We start from the raw sequence: 23,888 nt of genomic DNA on the forward strand, positions 1-23,888 counted from the left end.
GCAGTTCATACAACAATTTATTTGTAGTTAATGATTCTGGTAATCTGTTGCATGGATAAATGAATGCCAATTGGTTCTTGAAACCATCAGTATTTGGTGAAACTCCATAATTGGAGAAAATGAAGACAACAGTGTGTTTTGTGAAGTGAACAGTTATTATTTATTCCTCAGTTTTGTAATGACATATTTATTCAAATAATAAGGTATTATAAGTAAACGACGTTATATTTTGCAGGTGGCTGACTTTCACATGTCGGAGATATTGATGTTGAATGGAGCAGTAGAACAGTTTTATGTTTTGAGTCTACAGTAATACTCAAACTTAATTATATTGTTTAGTTAAAGGACGGGGGTACCAGCTGAAACACACCAACAGATATATTTAAACAAAGGATGGGGGCACCAGCTGAAACACACCAACAGATATATTTAAACAAAGGATGGGGGCACCAGCTGAAACACACCAACAGATATATTTAAACAAAGGATGGGGGCACCAGCTGAAACACACCAACAGATATATTTAAACAAAGGATGGGGGCACCAGCTGAAACACACCAACAGATATATTTAAACAAAGGATGGGGCACCAGCTGAAACACACCAACAGATATATTTAAACAAAGGATGGGGCACCAGCTGAAACACACCAACAGATATATTTAAACAAAGGATGGGGCACCAGCTGAAACACACCAACAGATATATTTAAACAAAGGATGGGGCACCAGCTGAAACACACCAACAGATATATTTAAACAAAGGATGGGGGCACCAGCTGAAACACACCAACAGATATATTTAAACAAAGGACGGGGGTACCAGCTGAAACACACCAACAGATATATTTAAACAAAGGACGGGGGTACCAGCTGAAACATACCAACAGATATATTTAAACAAAGGACGGGGGTACCAGCTGAAACATACCAACAGATATATTTAAACAAAGGATGGGGGCACCAGCTGAAACATACCAACAGATATATTTAAACAAAGGACGGGGGTACCAGCTGAAACATACCAACAGATATATTTAAACAAAGGACGGGGGCACCAGCTGAAACACACCAACAGATATATTTAAACAAAGGACGGGGGTACCAGCTGAAACACACCAACAGATATATTTAAACAAAGGACGGGGGTACCAGCTGAAACACATTAACAGATATATTTAAACAGGGGCATTAACATTTTTATTTATTATCTCTCAGGAAAGCTGAAGTTGGGTTAAAAAAAGTGACAGAGGTTGGTGCCGATCGACATGCTGTCACAACAGGAAGGAATACACTAGCTTATGGTAAGTGATTTGCATGTCCATAGACGTGGTTACTGTATGATTAAGCCTATATATAATCCTGACTGTACATATTTCTATGTTTTATACAGTTGCTATGTGTTATTTGTATTTTGTTTTTGTTTCTAAGTATCGTAAGAAGACTCTACATCTTGAGGATCATGTTGTACAACAAAACCGATTTATTATAAATTGCTTTTACAAAATAAAATGTTATCACTAATTGAAAAGTATATTTTGTTTCATTCTGAATGTGGATTAATAGTTTACTAAATATATTTTGTTAAAAATTCTAAATCTTACGACACAAATTAGATAACATTTGATTACACAACGTAACATTTTGTTCCTGAATAGTATGTGTTTATTTCTTAATTGCTTATGTGGTAAAAGTACAGAAAATGGCCATTATTCCCTTCAAACTTTGCTTTTGTGACCTGGATAATGAAATTTAGAAATTAATCTATTTTCTATGTAAAAAACTGACAAATTTGCACATTTTCATTTACATAAGGTCTGAATAAAACAACATATGAATCAAGATTTACATATATTTATATTAAAGTTGTACCAAAATGTTTAGAAGTGAGTAGTTTTTTGAGATTTGTTACTGTAATGTAAATCACTTTCACGTATCAGCCCCCAAATATAGTCTCCCATCATGTTTTCATTATACACTCCTTGGTAGCAGCGTTCAAAGTCCAGTATATCTTGGTGGAAGTGCTCGCCTTGCTCCTCTGAGTGTGCTCCCATGTTCTCCTTGAATTTATGAAGATGAGCGTCAAGGATGTGGACTTTTAGTTTCATCCTGCAGCCCATTTTGCCATAGTTCTTCACCAGAGCCTTAACCAGCTCCGTATAATTTTCAGCCTTGTGATTGCCCAAGAAGCCCTGAATCACTGTAACAAAGCTGCCCCAAGTTTTTTTTTCCTTTCTACTGAGCTTCTTAGAGGATTCTGTGCATTCCAGGATCTTCTTTATTTGTGGTCCAACGAAGACACCAACTTTGATCTTTGCCCCAGACAGCTTAGGGAAGAAGTCTCAAAGGTACTTGAAGGCTGCAGACTCCTTATCAAGAGCTGTGACAAATTGTTTCATAAGACCCAGTTTTATGTGTAATGGTGGGAACAACACCTTCTGGAGGTCCACTAGTGGCTCACACTTGACATTGTACCTCCCCACAGAGAACTTCGTCCATTGTGGCCAGTGCTTCCTGTTGTAGTGCGCTGCAGTGTCCCTGCTGTCCCAATGGCAAAGATAACATGGAAACTTGGTAAAGCCTCCTTGGAGACCCATCAGGAATGCCACCATTTTGAAGTCTCCAATAACCTCCCACCTATACTCATCATACTTCAAGGCTTCTAGCAAGGTCTTGATGCTGTTGTATTCCTCTTGGAGGTGCATCGAATGAGCCAGGAGAAGAGACTGATACTTATTCCTGCTATGGAATAGCACAGCTTTGAGGCTTCTGAATGAGCTATCAATGAAGAGGCACCACTCATTCAGGTTGCAGGCAATTCCAGTTGCCTCACACAGACTGGATGCATTGTGGCAGAAGCAGATCCCATTTTGACGAGTCAAGTTCTATAACTTTCTAGAAAGTTCTTTAAAATTCTCTATCAGCTGAATTTACCTGGAATGTTCTGGAAAATGAGTAAATTTGAAAATTTCATTACCCAGGTAACAAAAGCAAAGTTTGAAGAGGAAAATAGGTCTTTTTCCATTTACTTTAGGTATAAGCAATTGGGAAATAACACTTTCTGCCCAGGAACAAGAAAAAAGTAAAAATTTTGTTACATAGTGTTATCATTTGCTTATTTTTTATTGAATTTAAATTTAATATTGTGGGGGGAGAAGATACAAAAACACAAACTTATTTAAAATAGAGTTAAAAGAATGTGAACAGAGTGTAAATATATTAAATTACTCATGAGAGTTGTTGACAATCTAGATGTGATGACACAAGGTGATACAAATGACAGAAAAGTGTCTACATCTGCAGTACCAAGAAGACTCGACAATAATGGAATATTTGATTTTGTAACAGTTAAAAACAAATACTTCAATCTCTACATATTGTCAAGAAACTGAAATATGCTTAGAAATATATAAAAAAAACTTGGACACTTCATGATTGGTGAAGGGCTTTATGGACAGAAGAGTCCAAGTTTGGTTCAAAGCACAGGTTGTGTGGTGGAAGAAAGGTGAAAAATACCTCAATGGAAAACACCTACAATGAAGGATGGGAAAGGCAGTGTATTGGTTTGAGGGTGTTTTTCTTCTGAGACAAGAGGAAAATTTTCAAATAGATGGAATAATCAACCAGCATGAATACCATCAGATACTGGCCCATCATGGGATACCCAATAGAATAATTAACCAGCATGAATACCATCAGATACTGGCCCATCATGGTATACCCAGTGTTTTGTGTATTAATAACAAAGAATTTTACTGTCAAGAGGAAAGAAGATAATAACATCAAATCTCATACAAATTTACTTAGGTAATAAGTTACTGTAGTAATTTAAATAATGCAGTGGTTCCCACAGAGTCCATGTTTTATCCCATTTGAGTAGATCTGGGATTTCTTAGATCAAAAACTTGACAAATTAAAAGTTACTTCCAACAAAACTTTATGGGAGTGTATTAGAGTTATTTGGAGTAAAATTAAATATGTTGCACCAATGCTTGAAAGACTGTTTACAGTTATTAAAACCAGAGGGAGGGACACACAAAACATTAACTGCTTGCTGAACTCAAGTACTTTTACTGAGTTTCTGTTGTACTAGATAATGAAGGTTAATAAACTTTTGATGTTTCACCTGTGATTTACCTTCCAGTGTTTTTTAAAAGTAGCCTGAAATCTAATTTTTAACTTTGTCCTAACACTTTTGCACAGTACTGGACATCACAGATTCAAATGCATATGGTGCATATGTTGGTTGTAGTTGTTTCAATCACATGTATACTTGTAGATGCTACTTAGTTCAGTTTGACTTTCATTTTGGAACAGTGGCTGGACTAGGATTTGGCATGATGAGTGGAGCATTTTCTTTGATAAATGTATTGGCTGATTCTGTTGGTCCAGGAACTGTAGGACTTGAAGGAGATTCTCCCCATTTCTTCATAACTTCAGGTTAGAAAATGTTCACCATTATGATTGTAGTACAGTAGATCACACAAATAAAAGTATTAAATAACATGTATATTACTGTTGAGGCTTTTGGGCTAGAGGTTACTTGTTTGTAATTTCTAAAATTGTAGAACCCAATTATTGATTTCTTATATGGGTTGACTTGATGTGGTGTTTTAAAGTGAAAGTTAATTGTTTGTTACAAAAGTGTGATTTTATCAATTGTTTTACAAGTACATTGTGACACTACCAGATGTTTTAACAATTTAACCCGTTCACAATGGGCTCAGTATAAAACACACAAGTTTGTCTACACATTTGCACACATTTAGTACTTGCATAATAACTTTTTATATGGCATGTGTATATTCATAAACTTTTAATGAAATATTTTTACTAGATTTGCTTGTGAAAGTATTGAGTGTGTTTTTTTAGTAGTCTGAGTGCAAAGTGATTTCATGTTATCATTAAAACAACCTATTCTTTGCCCTAAAAATCTCGACTATTATTTGTGTAATCTCCAAAACCTCTTAAATACATTTCAAATGTTTGTTTTCAGTAACACTTTATATTTTATTTTCTACACTTTTACTGTGTCGGTTCTGTCAGTTAACCAACCGTGTCATCTTTGAAAAAATGTGTGCTTTTTTCTTGTACTAGTATGATTACATATTATAACAAAAATGTTTAGTCTAAGTAGCTTAAGTCTTATAACATTATATATTTATTATTTTAACCTTCAAGTCATGCGTAGTTAACATTATGTAACTTGCATTGATGTGGTGCACATGCAGTCGTGTTATGTATCCAGTAATATGAAACAGATCCTTAGTCTTCCCTGTCTTGGCTGTGTTTTAGTGGACAAGTATTTTGTAATGTGCAGTCACAATTATAATTATTATACATTATGTATATAGATTATTACTATTTAGAAATAAATTATTAAACTTATTTTTCTTAAAATACAGAACAGTAAATCAAAAAGTAAACTGAACAATTATCTCTTTTCACTATGACCTTTGTACTTGGTTGTTACTAAGCCTTTTTAAGTTTTGCATGTGGAGGATATCAAACCAAAAATGTTTTTAGGTTTATATATAAATAAAATGGCTGAGAAAACCACTAGGAGGACATTCTAAGCTGTTGATTGATTATTCAAATGTCATATATTGAAGTAAGTGTATGTAAGGGACCATTTCCAAAAATGAAACAGGTACCACTGTGTTTGATTCAGTGTATAAATTATATCTCAGTAAAATAAATATAAGGTTCTTATTTTATATTCTGGCTTGTCGGTATTGGTAATTTGTACAAAACTATAGACTTAATATTTTGATATCACAAACATCTAATTTTGAACAATGTTACATCCAACATACCACGTGACTTACTAGAATCTAAATTTAACTGTGTTCTTTTAATATTTAATTTTAAGTTAAATTAACTCATAATATTAAAGTTTGAATTATAATCTACAATTTCATTTCAAACTTAGTGACATAAATTTGTAAAACAGTAAATCTACCAACATTTTGAATGCAAGTCAACAAATGTGATGACGTAACCATTGTGGTATATTATTTTTTTTGAAATATCATGAAATAACGTTATCATAAACAGTAGTAGATAATAGTTAGAAAAAAAGGTTGGAGTTGTGTAGTTATTTAAAAGTTCATCTTTTCATGACATCGGTAGTTATGTTGTCTTCTGAAGTAAATGAAAGGTTTTTCCTTGTCAATATTTTCTTTATTATTATTATTTATAGTGTTCCACTACTTTCTATGATGATGTAGTTTGTTTTTTTTTAATCTAAATTATTGACTACTACTACGCTGTCCTGGCAGCAACATGGTCAAAGACGTCCAACATTATTTTGTTCTAGTCACTTCAGCCCTTTATTCTTTTGTTAGATAATTACTTCTGCCAGCAAGGATATATCTCTGTATCCTAAGTTTAGGTAAAGCTAGTTTAAACTGCAATATCCTTTGCTGGTCGAAGCTATGACATTACACTGAATCTGATAGCTGTCCAATGCTGTCAGGCAACAGAGGTCACAAGGTAATGGTGGCTACTGGACAAAGAAAATGAGGTAATGTATGAAACCCAGACACAGTTTCTTTGTCCAATCGTGACCTTCCTCGTATCATCTTGTATCGCCATGTCAAGTTTGGTGCAGGTTAATCAATAAATGTGAAAATATATAAGGAATAGGTGACTAAAAGGTGCAAACAAACAGACACAAACATAATATAATCACAAACGTAGGTTATAATCAATAAATATTAAAATCAGTGGGTAATTACTATTGTTAAAACAAGATTAGTTATGTAATTAGTGTTCCAAAATCTTTACTTAGTAATTTTTATTAACTCCTATTATAATATAAAGTTTTGTGTGTTTGTTTATATGACCAAACACTTCCTGTTTCGTATTTCCTGATGACTAAACAGTAGTTGTTTCGTATTTCGTACATCTAAAGAATATTGTTCATTAATTGAGGTTATGTTAAAATGTGTGTAAATCATTTGGTAGAAAACTGATTTAAAATATTACTGGTCGACTTTGTGGTTATTACTGTATAAATATAGTAAATAAAATAGGCTATGCAAGAGAGTGATTGACCGTGAAATGTAAACAGCTGAATATTAATAACAATTATAATTTGAAGTTTCTTTTGTTTTTAGCATTCACGACCTTGGCTTTCACCCTGTTGCATACCTTCTGGGGTGTTATTTTCTTCCATGCTTGGGACCATCAACACTATTTTTCTGTAATTTATGTCATCTGTTCTCACCTTGTAGTGTCTTGTTTGGTAAGTATTTTAACCTTAAAAGAATTATTTTTTGCAAGTGCAAGAATCATGTTTGATCATCATAAGCTAGGTAGTTGAAGTTTAATAGAAATGAATGTTATTTTACTATATATTAAACGTAAAAAACAAAGGGTGTTGTTTCAAACAATTAACACCTTACTGACACTTCCACAACCTATTTGGATATTTTTCTAAGAAATCTATAATAGTATAATTCCACATGAAAATAATACTTACAATAATGAACTATATGTTGCTTTAAACATTTTTGTAGTTTTTTATTTTAGCAGGATTCTGACTGCCTACTTTTGTAACTTACAGCATATCAAATAGTATGTTGTTCTGAAATATACTTGTTTTGTTAAAGGTTTTATTCATTAAAATTATGGTAAATTTTTATTTTTGATGAAATTATCTGTTTCATTGTTAACTCCTTCAACTAGTGGTAAAGTGGCTGAAAGTAACATTGCTGTGTGGGGATGAACCCAAACAATGTCTTCCACTTATTATAGATATGTAAAACAATTTTCTGCCAGTAATTTCAGTCTTATTGTGTTTTATAATCTGTCATATAATAAACTCGCATATTTTGTACATTTTACCATGGGTATAGAAATCCTGTTGGGTATTCCTGAGGATTTTGGTTTGATTTTGTATGGGGTAACATTGATTTATAAACCTGTATAGAATAAGTGCTACTGTGTTTTTTCAAATATAATACACAGTAATCTTCACAAACAAAGCTCAAATTTGCCTTACCACCATTAATAATAGAAACCTAAACTTTTGCTGTACTGCAGTTAAAGTAACCCTTTGATGACTAGAATGTAAATAGTGTCCATATAATCTGTAATTTGTTGCTTCCTGTGTCTCCAACTGTGGCTGGTAAATAAATGTTTAGTAAAAAAAACAAAAGTTCATTAGGAAAATTACAATATATTGCATTGATCAGCCAATCAACATTAAATATAATAATGAAATAAAAAATAGAATTAAACTATGGAATACTGAGTTAAACCACAATGTCATTATTTTGAAACATGTAATAAGAATAAACAAGAATCTTCACCAAAACAACTTAAGTTATTGAATTATTAACCATTATATTGTGCAATAAGTATGAGACTAGGATAACAAAATGTTATCTTGTGGTACTAGCCAAGACCAAAAACTTGTAATAATATTTTAAATTATGTCACATGAATCACAAAAAAAAAAATACCTTGAAAACTTTCTAAAGGTAGGTCTACCTTCTTCAAGAATAAGGTCGACTTTTAGAGAGCACTCAGTTTAATGGGTTTCTTGTTTTGTAGTAGGATAAATGTTTTATAATCAAGTATTTAAATAGTTTGGAAAATTAGAATTTTGAATGTGTAAATCACTTATTGTTATATTTTCTTTAGACATTAATCAACCAGCATGGTATGTATGCTGCATCTCTAGTTCCTGTTTATTGTATTACCATAGTAACAGGCATCCTAGCATTTAAAGCAGCAGGTGGTTCCTGGCATTCTTTTCGAGCCTTCATACGTATAACTCCCAAATGATCAAGTACTTGGTACCATCGTAAAACAGTAAGACTGAAGCAGGCTCTTCTTGTCAAGTCTTTAAAGTCAAAAACAGTTTGGATCAAATAGCTTAAAAATACTGAAATGTGATGATATTTTGAGCTGAAGCCAGAATATCTTTTTATTTCGATATCATTGAAGCACTTTGAAATGTTTTGTTTAGTGTAAATATTTCCAAATAAATGTTAAAAAGTACTGTAATAATCACCAAGTGATAAAAGTTTAGGTGTACTAATACTTGTAATGAACCAGTGTGAATTACTTTCATTAAGAATACAAAAAAACATTTAATTTTCTTGTAACATGATTGAAGATATTGTCATAAGGTAAACCTGGTATTTGTGCTTCATAAATTTAGTTCGTTTCTGCAGCATGAAATAAAATCTTTTGTCTTAAACTTGGTTTAAGAGTACTGCCATTCAACCACAGTCGTCCTAATTCTCTGCTTCATTTGCATTTTTTATTTAGATGACTCCTCCTATCTTGTTCGTTTTTTATGAAAATAGGCCTAACAGTTTGACTTCTTATTGTTCCATCCAATAATATCACTTACACTGTTTTCCTTTTAAGATAGATTTGATGGTTAAATTTCACTGAGATATGGTCTAGACTTTAAACTTTCACTCAAATATATGTAAGCATTTTTGTTATATGAAGAAATTAATAACTTGTTACTGGCATAAGTGACTGTGAAGAAATGTGACTTTTTTAGATGTTAAAACTTTCTTGTCCTCTTCTGCCCTCCACTGTGATCCTCTTTGGTGACTAATCAGTTTATTTAGTCTTTATTTTCACTGATAAAAGGATTTTTGACAAAAGTAACACAATAACAAGTCATAAAGCATTAGTATAATAACATTTCTTCCAACAAAGTATAGAAATTGAATGTAAAAATAAGTACAAACCAGTTCAAATTATGTTCTTGATAATAATATAAATGGGTAAAAGATAATGTATTTTATTTATTTGTGTAATTATTTATAAACCTCTGGAAATCTGTGTGTATAACTCTCACAATAATGTCTTGTGTATGTAATTTGTTTCTGGTAACTTTCTAATACCCCCGAGGCTTGAAGTGTCAAATATGAGAAATAAGGTTTTTCAACTTGCCTAAACAATGGTATTCCATCCTTTATTAAGAGATCCAAGCTTTATGTCACAATATTTGACCTAAAGAACATTATTAATGATCCAAAATATAGAAATATTTTGATAATCTGTTTGAATCGGGACTGCCTAATTTCAGTCTTTAATTTTGAGTTTATTATTTATAGGTTTGTTAAATTTTAACAAAGCTATCAGTAAAACTTTAACTCTTTCTTGGTTCGTTTTTTCTTCATTTATTAAACTACTTAACATTTAAAAAAATCTATTCCAAAAATGTATTCTGATTTATAAAGTTCAGGAAGTTAATACATAGATACACTGATGAACAACATGTAGCATCTCTTATGATTACAGTGAAATTGGGAACAAGCACAACAAAAGATGGATTAATTTTATCAGAACAACTGTTTGAATGTTTCTTTGGAAAACTTCAACGTTATAGAAAATATATATTTCATACTCACTAGTTTAAAATCATAAGTACTTGGTATTGTATTTTTAATACATATTTCAACCAGCTTGAAAAAACAACTCGGAATGTGATCTTTTATTGTTGTCTTTTGTTAATATTGATTATTTAGCAAATTACATTAAAATAAAATTGTAGATGTATTTCTTTCTTTTCCTAGTGTTTAGTGATCCTCAATTCTAATGCATGTAATTTTTGTTGATTTTATTCTGTTTGTTGAGTGATGTCGAGCATTCCATTGTTTTGAGATGTCTGCTCTTCTTTAACTTTTCTGGGTGATTATTTGTTGAAATACAAATGTTTGATAGAAAACTATTTTATTTAGTACTGTAGAAAGAATGTTCAGTAAGGCTTAATATAGTCTCGTGCCAGAACCAGTCATGTTTCTTGTGTTGTTTTCTTTTCTTCCCTAAGGTTGAAGCTATGTTTCTTTCGTTGTTTTCTGAAGTTATTATCAGTTTCTAGTTGGTTTTGTTCGCATTGCTAATTCTTTTATCCTGTAAGTTTTTTAAAAAATATATTTTTTTTAAAGATTTTTAACTATCCAACAGGTTTATTGCCAAACCTTGAAACTTCAATCTTCATTTTGATGTTGTTTTTAGTATTATATTTCTTTCCTTTTAAAGCACATTGCAATAAATTAATTTTAAGTTTCAAGCACGGTAGGGGTAAAATTTATCTTCTGTTTTGTTTCCCTTCATTACATTTATGAAGTGTTGTTTGTTGGTTCCTCTTGTCACTAACATACTGTCGTAAATGGGATGAGTTGGATACTAATGTTTGGCATGTGAAGCATATTACAACTAAGTTCACTCTTCTGTTACTTGAAATGTTTGTGAACTTGGACATTTACTATCATAGTTAAAGTAACTGAGCCACATGTATTTGTGAGGTAGAAAGTCCCCTGATTTTTACTCTAAATGAATCAATAAATGATTTATATGCTTGATCAATTTGTTTACAGGATGTGACCAGTTTTTAATTTGGTAGATTACAGATTTTTACAGAGTGAATCACATAAAAAAAAATATTTTATTTCTGTTAATGAAGGTCACTGTAATCCATAAATATTTTTGTTTTTTAGTATGTGCATAAGGAATTATTTACCATTGGCTATTTTACCTCAAAGCTAAAACATAACACAAACCCAAATATCTTCTACATGCTTATGTGAAGTTCTCTCAGTGTACTTTAAGAGGTCAGTTTATTTGATATAGATTTTGATATATTTTTTTATAGTAAATCCTTAACTTTGTGGTAACATTTGTTATCTTGGTTTCACGAAATGTAAGTAGTGAATATAAATATTTAACTTAGTTAATACTGCTTTTCATACTTATTTGGTTTCTTTTTGAAGGGGGGGCTGATACATACAGCCTTTGGTTGTATTTCTAAGTCATCTTCTATATTTCTGAACGCAATACATAAGCTCTGTTCATCTACTGTAATCTGGTGACATTTCATACTGTATGCAAGAGGTACACGTGTATCAAATACATTTTGAAAGTGTAAGAAAACACAAACTTCTGAAATACTATCAAAATCCTCCTTTCCGTATTCCCCGCACTTATTTCCTTCTTGTTTCCATAAGTACAACCCTTTTACAGATTTCTGTGTAGTGCTGGTGAAGGTGAGATACGGTGATGATCTGCAGTTAGTAAAAAACCATTGTATATGTGTGTGACACACAGTCGTTGGTCTATAATACGTCACAAAGATGTTACTCATCAAGAAAGTGCTTTCCTTTTGAGATTCAGTTTTAAATTTTTAAGAGATACTTTACAATTTTATGTTTAACAAACTGGAAATAATCTTTTGTTTCTGTGATTTAAAACTTTTGTTTTGGGGGTGGGGGGGTTTAGATGCCCAAGTAATATATTTTATCTGGTTAGTGAGATTATACAGGTTGTCCAAAAAGTCTGGAATGAAAGTCACTTCAACAAACTTTTTTAGAGTGTGTTTTGCATGTTGTCCTTATAATTCGAAATAGATTTTAATTAACAGCAGTATTAACTCAGCCTACTGATACACTGACAGCACTGTCCTGTATCTAAGAAATGCTATAGATCATGTATAGTTCCAGTCTTCAGATGTCCTTTAAGTGGGTTGATAAATATAAACATATGGCTTGACAACCAACCAGAATAATAAAATGTATGTTCTTCATCCAATTTTCAGAGTTGTAAGCTGCAGAAGAGTTACAAACAGATGACAAAGTGTGATGTATTAGCTAGAGTTTTCTTCATAATGTTACTTTATCTTTGCTAATAGATCCTGATAACATAACAGACACAAGACATTAATTACTTTCACCACTATTCCATTGTTTTTTGAAATCTTCCAGGTAAACACAGGACTATGTAATAAAATATGTGATTGTTAGACATTGTCTGTGTTTGTCTATTTTTATAACAAGAATATGTATGTAGTGTATTAGACTTTCTCTTATTTTGTTTGTTCATTGGTAGAAAATTGTTTGTGAAATCTGTTTGTGTTTTTTAATCAGATGTATTTAGTCCTTAAGATTTATACAAGAAATCTTCAGGAAGTGTTTAATTGGTAAATATTTAATGAAACTTTGAGCCTTTCTTTGTTTGTATCACAAAAACTTAAGGTTGTTAGTTAGGGTTACTTTATAAAATGTGTGGTTTTAAAGTTTTTATGACATGATGAAATAACTTGGAAAGTAGCATTCTGTGTACAGGATCTGTCTTTGCATTAGTCACCTTTATAATTTAAGTTTACATGTACAAAATACAGTGAGAGGAGTGATGGTTGTAGACACCACCTAAATACTTACCCTGCCCCCCCCTGGAAAAAAAACATTCCTCTAAAAATGACAGTTTGTGGATTAATATACCCTTGGGCACCATGCAAATATAGATGAAAAACCAACCTACAAATATCTGGTATGTCCTTTCACTTCACTAAATAATTCATGTAAGCTGCAGCAAAAATAACCCTTCTTTTAAAATTCTGTACTTCTACAACTGTTCCCTTGTCCTTTAGAAATTAAAATAAAATTTGCCTGAAACTCTACCTGTCTGCTCCCTCATTCCCTTCACATTTGAGAATCCTGGATTTGGTGCTGTATAAACACCAAAGACATGTTTTACAGTTTGTTTTTCTAACAGATAATGTAGCTCATTGTTCTCACTTGATCTGAATATTCAATATTCGTTAGTGTTTTGGTAAGAAGTATTAAAATGAACATTGTATCTTCATAAAACTGATTTACAATAAAACAGCAAGTGATGAAAAAAACCATTTGTATTTCATTCTTCTCAATCATAACTTTGAAAATAGTTTCAAAAAAGAATTGAAAATAAGTAAATTTGTATTAACTGTTTAATATTTTAGTATCTAAACCTTTATTAAATCAAGCCTTGTCCATAACAATAATTAAAATAAGTAAATTTGTATTAACTGTTTAATATGTTAGTATCTAAACCTTCATTAAATCAGGCCTTGTCCATAACAATAATTAAAATGTTAACACTGTCTAATAAAATTATATAGAAAATTTTTAAACATTTCAATAAGATTATGACTGGGAAACCTTTTAATATGATATCTACAAAACAGTGAATTACTGTCTTATATAAGACTAGTGTAATTTAAGGTCATATAACACAATGAAATTACAAAGAATCTTACTGTAGTTATAAAATCAGTTTGAATGTTTTGTACTTAGTGGGACTGAAATTATTTTGTGTAATGTGAGGTACAGTCTGTAATATGCATTTATTCTAGGTATGGGAAAATTTTTAATACATGGATCTTCTGTCATATATCAATGACTGTGTAGATATTAGTTTATACTAGACGCTTTTTACAGTGTCGTGATATAAAGGATGTTTTAGTGTACATATTAGTTTATACAAGACAATTATTACAGTGTCGTGATATAAAGGACAATTTAGTGTAGATGTTAATTAGTTTATACTAGACAATTTTTACAGTGTCTTGATATAAAGGACAATTTAGTGTAGATATTAATTAGTTTATACTAGACAGTTTTTAGTATCTTGATATAAAGGATGTTTTAGTGTAGATGTTAGTTTATACTAGACAATTTTTACAGTGTCTTGATATAAAGGATGTTTTAGTGTAGATATTAATTAGTTTATACTAGACAATTTTTAGTGTCTTGATATAAAGGATGTTTTAGTGTAGATGTTAATTAGTTTATACTAGACAATTTTTAGTGTCTTGATATAAAGGATGTTTTAGTGTAGATGTTAATTAGTTTATACTAGACAATTTTTACAGTGTCTTGATATAAAGGACAATTTAGTGTAGATGTTAATTAGTTTATTCTAGACAATTATTACAGTGTCTTGATATAAAGGATGTTTTAGTGTAGATATTAATTAGTTTATACTAGACAATATTTAGTGTCTTGATATAAAGGAGGTTTTAGTGTAGATATTAATTAGTTTATACTAGACAATTTTTAGTGTCTTGATATAAAGGATATTTTAGTGTAGATATTAATTAGTTTATACTAGACAATTTTTAGTGTCTTGATATAAAGGATGTTTTAGTGTAGATGTTAATTAGTTTATACTAGACAATTTTTAGTGTCTTGATATAAAGGATGTTTTAGTGTAGATGTTAATTAGTTTATACTAGACAATTTTTACAGTGTCTTGATATAAAGGATGTTTTAGTGTAGATGTTAATTAGTTTATACTAGACAATTTTTACAGTTTCTTGATATAAAGGATGTTTTAGTGTAGATGTTAATTAGTTTATACTAGACAATTTTTACAGTTTCTTGATATAAAGGATGTTTTAGTGTAGATGTTAATTAGTTTATACTAGACAATTTTTACAGTGTCTTGATATAAAGGACAATTTAGTGTAGATGTTAATTAGTTTATACTAGACAATTATTACAGTGTCTTGATATAAAGGACAATTTAGTGTAGATGTTAATTAGTTTATACTAGACAATTTTTAGTGTCTTGATATAAAGGAGGTTTTAGTGTAGATATTAATTAGTTTATACTAGACAATTTTTAGTGTCTTGATATAAAGGACAATTTAGTGTAGATGTTAATTAGTTTATACTAGACAATTATTACAGTGTCTTGATATAAAGGACAATTTAGTGTAGATGTTAATTAGTTTATACTAGACAATTTTTAGTGTCTTGATATAAAGGAGGTTTTAGTGTAGATATTAATTAGTTTATACTAGACAATTTTTAGTGTCTTGATATAAAGGACAATTTAGTGTAGATATTAATTAGTTTATACTAGACAATTTTTAGTGTCTTGATATAAAGGATATTTTAGTGTAGATATTAATTAGTTTATACTAGACAATTTTTAGTGTCTTGATATAAAGGATATTTTAGTGTAGATATTAATTAGTTTATACTAGACAATTTTTAGTGTCTTGATATAAAGGATGTTTTAGTGTAGATATTAATTAGTTTATACTAGACAATTTTTAGTGTCTTGATATAAAGGATGTTTTAGTGTAGATATTAATTAGTTTATACTAGACAATTTTTAGTGTCTTGATATAAAGGATGTTTTAGTGTAGATGTTAATTAGTTTATACTACACAATTTTTACAGTGTCTTGATATAAAGGATATTTTAGTGTAGATATTAATTAGTTTATACTAGACAATTTTTAGTGTCTTGATATAAAGGATGTTTTAGTGTAGATATTAATTAGTTTATACTAGACAATTTTTAGTGTCTTGATATAAAGGATGTTTTAGTGTAGATGTTAATTAGTTTATACTACACAATTTTTACAGGGTCTTGATATAAAGGATATTTTTAGTGTAGATATTAATTAGTTTATACTAGACAATTTTTAGTGTCTTGATATAAAGGATGTTTTAGTGTAGATATTAATTAGTTTATACTAGACAATTTTTAGTGTCTTGATATAAAGGATGTTTTAGTGTAGATATTAATTAGTTTATACTACACAATTTTTACAGGGTCTTGATATAAAGGATGTTTTAGTGTAGATGTTAATTAGTTTATACTACACAATTTTTACAGGGTCTTGATATAAAGGATATTTTAGTGTAGATATTAATTAGTTTATACTAGACAATTTTTAGTGTCTTGATATAAAGGATATTTTAGTGTAGATATTAGTTTACAGTATCGTCATATCAAGAACATTTTAATGCAGATATCACTAATTAATTTATACTAGAGAATTTTTTAATACAATGTGATAAAAAGGACATTTTCGTGTAGATATTAATTAGTTTATACTGGATAGTTTTTTACAGTGTTGTGATATAAAGGAGGTTTTAGTGCAAATATTGAGTTCATTTTGTAAATGAATATATTATGAGTTAGTTTTCTATTATAAGAATTAAAAGCAGACAGTTTTTAGAAGTTGTGTTTTTGTAACTCATTGATGTAGAATATATAGTAATGAAGATATAAATGTTTAATATGAGCAGGAAACAGCAGACATAAGACCATAGCATATGAGATTGAAGTCATAACCAAGGAAACGTTTGGTGTGAAGTTAACTGCCGTAGAAGTGATAGGTATAATGTTTAATATGCTATAGTGGGACTAACAGAAAAAAAATTATTCCATCAAAGTGTGGTTCTAAAATAATTGAATAAGCAGGTGTCCATTTTGACAAGAGTAGTATATGACTACGGTAACTCACAACAATTGTAATGATTATATACAGAATATTAGTGCAATAGAAATAGGGAAAGGTAGTTTGGCTTGTCAATTGAAATAAAGTAATTGAATAGACCTCAGTGGACTTTTGACAAAACATATAGTGTTTGATATCCCTATGTTCTGTGTAATGTAAATAATTTGTTGTTCATACATTCAACTAATTCCAAAATATACACTGTAGAGAGCATTCGATTCTTTTTGAACTTAGTACTAACAAACTGCTATAGAAGAATCATAAGCCCAGCAACAACACTATTTATACTAAAAGTAGTACAAGTAAAAACGTATAATTGATAACTGGTGAACACAACCTTTTTAACATCTGATACAGAGCATTCATCACCAGAGCTGTGAAGTTTGGGACTGGAAATAAAAAGTTGAAGCTTGTTGTCCAACTTAGGACTCTTGAAGTGAGAGTAAATACACCAGTGGATAGAAAAAAACATGTGGAAAGTATCTGATTTATGTGGGTTAGTCTTTTCACAACCAGGATGACAAGGCCCTAGTTTTCAATCTACAATCCAAATGTGATGATCATGGACCCAGCAGAGAAAGCATGGAACAAAGAAAATAGAGCTGTCTGAATGGATCATTACCATTTGTACAAACAGATGACAAAGAAACTGATGATGGCCAAGCCCAAGATGTTAGTGTTGGCTATAAACTTACTACGAATTCACTCAAGGATTAGGAATGCATCATCCATAGAATATTGGAACTGTAGGCCTAAAGAATTAATTATCTTTACAAAAGACATAAAAAGATACAGAACAGTAACCACTCAAAGAGAAGGTCATTGAAGTGAGATTCACACTGTAATGAAACCAAAAGAAGCATTGAACAGGCAGAGAGTTCAGAATGTGGAGATGTGTCTTTGAAAGATCAATCTTGGTCATTCCCATTTTAGAAGAGAGAAACCAACTCAAATGAAGAAAACTATCCATCTTGATAGGATGACCAAGGCTGGTTATGTATTATATATCTATTGCAGATTGCTAATCTCTCATCATGTGAATAAAACTAAAGAGTATTACTGACGACCCAATTAATGGTATTCATGATATGAAGAGAGGAGTGAAAAACAACAAAAAGCTTCAGAGAGAAAATCTTTCATGTTACTCAATGGTTTTTAATAAAGGGAGACAACATCCAACAGTTTTGAGTCAAGAGATGGTTCTAGAAATATTTTGCTTCAAAGTTTCCTAAATTTCAAAGGTTAAAGGTTGACTTACCTGATCCTAATGAGGAAGAGCCCAAACCAAAAATAGATGAAGGAAACATGTGGTTAAGCTTATCTGTACAACAGTATATGTTCTCCAAGAGGTTGGGAATCCTAAATCGAAGATTAGAAAAGAACCAACAACTTGTGACAGTAATATCACTAGAGTTAGATAATCAGATGGTTTCCCAGTAACGTTTGATACTAAACATTTTTGATTTAGTGATACAAAGTCACAAATTTATACTACAGTATCAAATATGGAAAAAAACTGGCCTACACATCACTGTGACTAATGACAAATTTAATAAAAACATTTGGAATATGCATAATTTCTTTAAAAAATAAAAACTGGATTTTCCTGCAGTATGAAATTCCCTGTAACTGTGAACATAATGTACACTGAGGTCCTAAAACTGCATCATCTGAAGTATTAATTTACCAAAACTAGGTAATTCAGTACTTGATAAATCCTGAATTTTTAGGGTTAAGGTACAGAAGTGAATTAATGCACTTTTATGTATTTAAGATTCTGACCATTATAAAAACATAAGCATTGCACCAGGAAATGCAACTAACCCATCTTTAATGGACCTGGAGCAGTTCTTGTAAAAACATGTTACAGCATTAAAAAAGTTATTCTCCCAACAGTTTTACAGCTATGAACTTTCCACCTTCACCACCACCACACACACTATCTTGATCACAAACTTCTTTATGAAACACACTACGTTTTCATTCGCTGATTTCAATATACAAAAACTAATGAATTTTGAATAATGCACTGTAATAAAAATCTTTAATTTGCCTTTAATGCAAATTAATATTTGCTATCGACTATAATTATTCTATTAATTTTGTTATTCATGTCACTAACAATTTAAGTCATCAATGTAGTATAGAACAGTTCTTGTTGATGAGTGTTGGAAGATGTCAGAAATAAGATAGCTGAGGTTTGTTCTGGTTTGTCAATAGTATATGTAGGCCTTTGTTGACAAAACTGGATGGTTATTATTGAAACAAGTTTACTGGATTAATAATTATTTTCATATTTTTAAAGATACTGCAGACTGAAATATGTACCACAATTTCGCAATTTGAAAGAAGAAATCAACCATGGTGGGCAGAGCACAATAACTCATTATAAAATAGTGCAAAAGTAATTAATTCATAATGTAAAGACACATCTGAGAAAAAGAATGAGGTTGTGTTAAAATGCGAGTACTTATTGGGTTAGCTACACGTGAAACATGTTGTACTCATGTTGGCGAAAGGCTGTACTCTAATGATGATCAACTCCAAGAACAGCACATGTTAATTAACAGATGTAAGTTTGAGAATTTCATTTAAGATTTAATGCACATCTAACATTCATTTTCACTAGTAGTGCAAGCTAATAGCTGTCAGTTCTGTGGATAGAGCAGCATTTCTGAACATCCTGTTAAGAGTGTGAACTGTGTATCTTCACCAATTTGTCTATAAATAATAAATTATTACAAAATGTTAACTCTTATTTACTTTTTAAGTTCCCTTCATATTACAATAAACACACCTGTATTTAAACCCTCAATATTTTCATACCTATTATATAAAGGACATTTATGTTCTCAGAATTGTCTCCATAATAATAAAAGGGTGTGTGTGTGACTGCCATAACTTCAAGAGGAAAGAACCTGAAATTTTGCTCCCATACAAAATAGACCTTGAGGGTGTGCACCTGGGTATTATTAACTCTCCACTTGTATGCATATCCTTTTAATGAGGCAAGTTAGCAAAAAAACAAAAAATAAGTGGGTCCTTATATTATGAAAAGAAAAAATACTTATTATCATCAATGTATAGTCGATCAAAAATGACAAGGAAAATACTACCACCCAATAGTATAGCCTGTACTATATCATTTAGATTAACAATTCCTAGCCCTCCAGTGGCAAAGCAGCATGTCTGTGGACTTGCAACACCAGAAATCTGATTTCAGTATCCATGGTGGGCAGAGCACAGATAGCTCTTCACGTAGCTTGTGCTCAACTTTAAACAAACGATTTCTAATATATAAAAAAGCCAGTGCATTTTGGTAAGAATATGTTTCATGTCATGTCGCCTAGCAACAAAAGTATAACCGAATATTGTTATTAGTCTGTGTATTGAAAGGATAAAATGAAATACATGAACAAAACTGTTTTTTTTGTTACCTTAGTTCATTGGAAGTTGAATATTTTATTAAAAATGTTTATGATCAGAAATGATTTAAGTTTAAATTGGATCGATATGTTTTACTTTTGGAAAAATTTTATGCAGTTGGCTCTCGGCAAGGTCATGGCACGTAGCTTTTATTTAGGCTAATTTACTAATTTTGTTAAATCTTACAAACATTCATTACACTAACAAGGCTTTACAGCTCCCTTTCACATCTGTAATAAAATTAGAAAATAATCATGCAGGAGAGTGCTGGGAAAAATTGAAAATATATATTCTAGACTACTTTTAAAGAACACTGGAAGGTAAATTAAACATGAAACATCAAAAGTTTAGTAATCTTCATATCAGTACAACATAAACTCAGTAGAAGTACTTGAGTTCAGCAAATAGCTAATGTTTTGTGTGTCCTTCCCTCTGGTTTTAATAACTGTAAACAGTCTTTCAAGCATTGGTGCAACATATTTAATTTTACTCCAAATACCTCTAATACACTCCCATAAAGTTTTGTTGGAAGTAACTTTTAATTTGTCAAGTTTTTGATCTAAGAAATCCAAGATCTACTCAAATGGGATAAAACATGGGCTCTGTGGGAACCACTGCATTATTTAAATTACTACAGTAACTTATTACCTAAGTAAATTTGTATGAGATTTGATGTCATTACCTTCTTTCCTCTTGACAGTAGACTTGCAAGTCTATTAATACACAAACCATTGGGTATACCATGATCAGTCAGTATCTGATGGTATTCTTGCTAGTTAGTTATTCTGTTATCTAAGTAGATAAACACTCCCAAACCATTACACTGCCTACTCCATTCTTCATGGTAGGTGCTATGAGGTAAGTATTTTTCATCTTTCTTCCACCAGATGTACAACCTATGCTTCAAACCAAATATTTCAAACTTGGTCTCATCTGTTCATAACACCCTTTTCCAGTCATCAACAGTATTTGTACTTTTTAGGAAATTTTAGTCTCTTGACAATTTTTGAAGATGAAAGCGAATATTTTTTAACTGCTATGCAACCAAATATTCGGTTATTGTTAAGTCTTCTTGATACAATAGATTTGAATAATTTTCTGTTATTTGGTACATGGTTGTTTATTTCATACTTGAGATCAGTACCAGTCTTCGTTCTGTCCTAAAGGTTACATAAACAAACATATTTAGCATCAGTATCATTGAGTTCATGTGTTCTAACTGCTCCTTTCCCATTTTCAAATTTACGTGTCATGGTCTCACAAACTAGGGTTCACATGACAGGGTTTGGCAAGCATTTCAAGTATGCAGCAATTTTTCAGAAAGTCCAACCAGCATAATGAAAAGCTCTAAGTGAACATTATGCTTTACTGACAATTCCCTACCCTTTTCTTGACCATGACATGACAATGAAACTTAATACATAGTGTACAACACTGTTTTTATCAAGTGTTATTAAATTAATTTCTTATAGCATATATCAGTACCATATTCTAGCTTCTTTCTACATAGTTAAGACACTGCATGGGGTACCGTGGCATTTATTTAAGACCATATATTTGATCAGTTTGTCCATTCAACTGCAACCCTTATCACATATACTTGGTACAAGTGTATGGTAATTCTAAAGAATGATACGTATTCTCACCCTGACTCATTCAGTTGTCAACATGGACAGAGAAACATTACCATAATGTTGAAATTTACATTCTGTAATGGCATGGTATAATTAGCCCCATAAAATGGAAAGAATACCAAAATATTCTCTTGTATACAGCACTGTACATCCACTTACTAATTCTCTTGTATACAGTACTGTACATCCACTTACTAATTCTCTTGTATACAGCACTGTACATCCACTTACTAATTCTCTTGTATACAGCACTGTACATCCACTTACTAATTCTCTTGTATACAGCACTGTACATCCACTTACTAATTCTCTTGTATACAGCACTGTACATCCACTTACTAATTCTCTTGTATACAGCACTGTACATCCACTTACTAATTCTCTTGTATACAGCACTGTACATCCACTTACTAATTCTCTTGTATACAGCACTGTACATCCACTTACTAATTCTCTTGTATACAGCACTGTACATCCACTTACTAATTCTCTTGTATACAGCACAGCACTGTACATCCACTTACTAATTCTCTTGTATACAGCACTGTACATCCACTTACTAATTCTCTTGTATACAGCACTGTACATCCACTTACTAATTCTCTTGTATACAGCACTGTACATCCACTTACTAATTCTCTTGTATACAGCACTGTACATCCACTTACTAATTCTCTTGTATACAGCACAGTACATCCACTTACTAATTCTCTTGTATACAGCACTGTACATCCACTTACTAATTCTCTTGTATACAGCACTGTACATCCACTTACTAATTCTCTTGTATACAGCACTGTACATCCACTTACTAATTCTCTTGTATACAGCACTGTACATCCACTTACTAATTCTCTTGTATACAGCACTGTACATCCACTTACTAATTCTCTTGTATACAGCACTGTACATCCACTTACTAATTCTCTTGTATACAGTACTGTACATCCACTTACTAACTCGATTGAAGCCGGATGCTTTGGCTAATTATTTATAAAACAAAATTCAATACAAGGTAATGACAATAGTTCTCAGACTACTTCAAATGTCATTAAAACAAAAACATGCCACACCAACATAAACAATGATATCTTTCTCACTCAAGAACCAAGTGAAATTCTTTTTAACAAAATGTCAGTAATAATTGTAACTTTAAATTAAGATCTAAACAAGATATAGTATATTAAAAGTATAAAAACTGAAACTAAACTCCAGTAGCCATGAAGAAAATAAACTCTATCTAATTACATTATTACCTAGTCCCGTCATGGCCAGGTTGTTAAGGCCCTAGACTCATAATCTGAGGGTCGCGGGTTCAACTCCCCGTCACACCAAACAGCTCATCCTTTCAACTGTGGGGGCATTATAATGTTATGGTCAATCCCATTATTTGTTGGTAAAAGAGTTGGCAGTAGGTGATCATGTTTAGCTGCTTTCCCTCTAATCTAACACTGCTGAACTGGAAATGGCTAGCTTTGTGTGAAATTTAAAATAAACCAAGAATGGAGTCAACAGACAGGATGGGGGGTTTTAGTAAGGCACAAGACAAGCAAGTTACTTAAAAGCTCTGAAAGGTACAGGAAACTTTTATGCAAGGCTCTACGGACCTCAACTTAGACTGAGATATCTTGGATTACCTAGGAGATACAGCACAAACTAATCTCCAACAAAAAAAGGAACAACTAAACTACAAAAGACAAACTCAGACTTCACCTTGTCAGCAAAGGTGCGAGTCACTATATCTAACGCAATGTTGGCTACTACAAAAGATAGCAAT

General features: G+C 31.3%; 1 protein-coding gene across 1 annotated transcript in view; it reads left to right on the forward strand.

The window, feature by feature from the left end:
• LOC143248429 (gamma-secretase subunit Aph-1-like) overlaps positions 1–13,656 on the forward strand; it is a 29,947-nt gene extending 16,291 nt beyond the window's left edge. Inside the window, 4 exon segments of the mRNA XM_076496782.1 lie at positions 1,218–1,303; positions 4,317–4,439; positions 7,121–7,248; positions 8,652–13,656. Of these exon segments, the coding sequence (XP_076352897.1) occupies positions 1,218–1,303; positions 4,317–4,439; positions 7,121–7,248; positions 8,652–8,795 (481 nt within the window). The 3' untranslated portion in view covers positions 8,796–13,656.
• The last annotated feature ends 10,232 nt before the right edge of the window (positions 13,657–23,888 follow it).

The sequence above is a fragment of the Tachypleus tridentatus genome, chromosome 4 (genome assembly GCF_004210375.1).
Source record: "Tachypleus tridentatus isolate NWPU-2018 chromosome 4, ASM421037v1, whole genome shotgun sequence".
NCBI classification, from domain to species: Eukaryota; Metazoa; Arthropoda; class Merostomata; order Xiphosura; family Limulidae; genus Tachypleus; species Tachypleus tridentatus.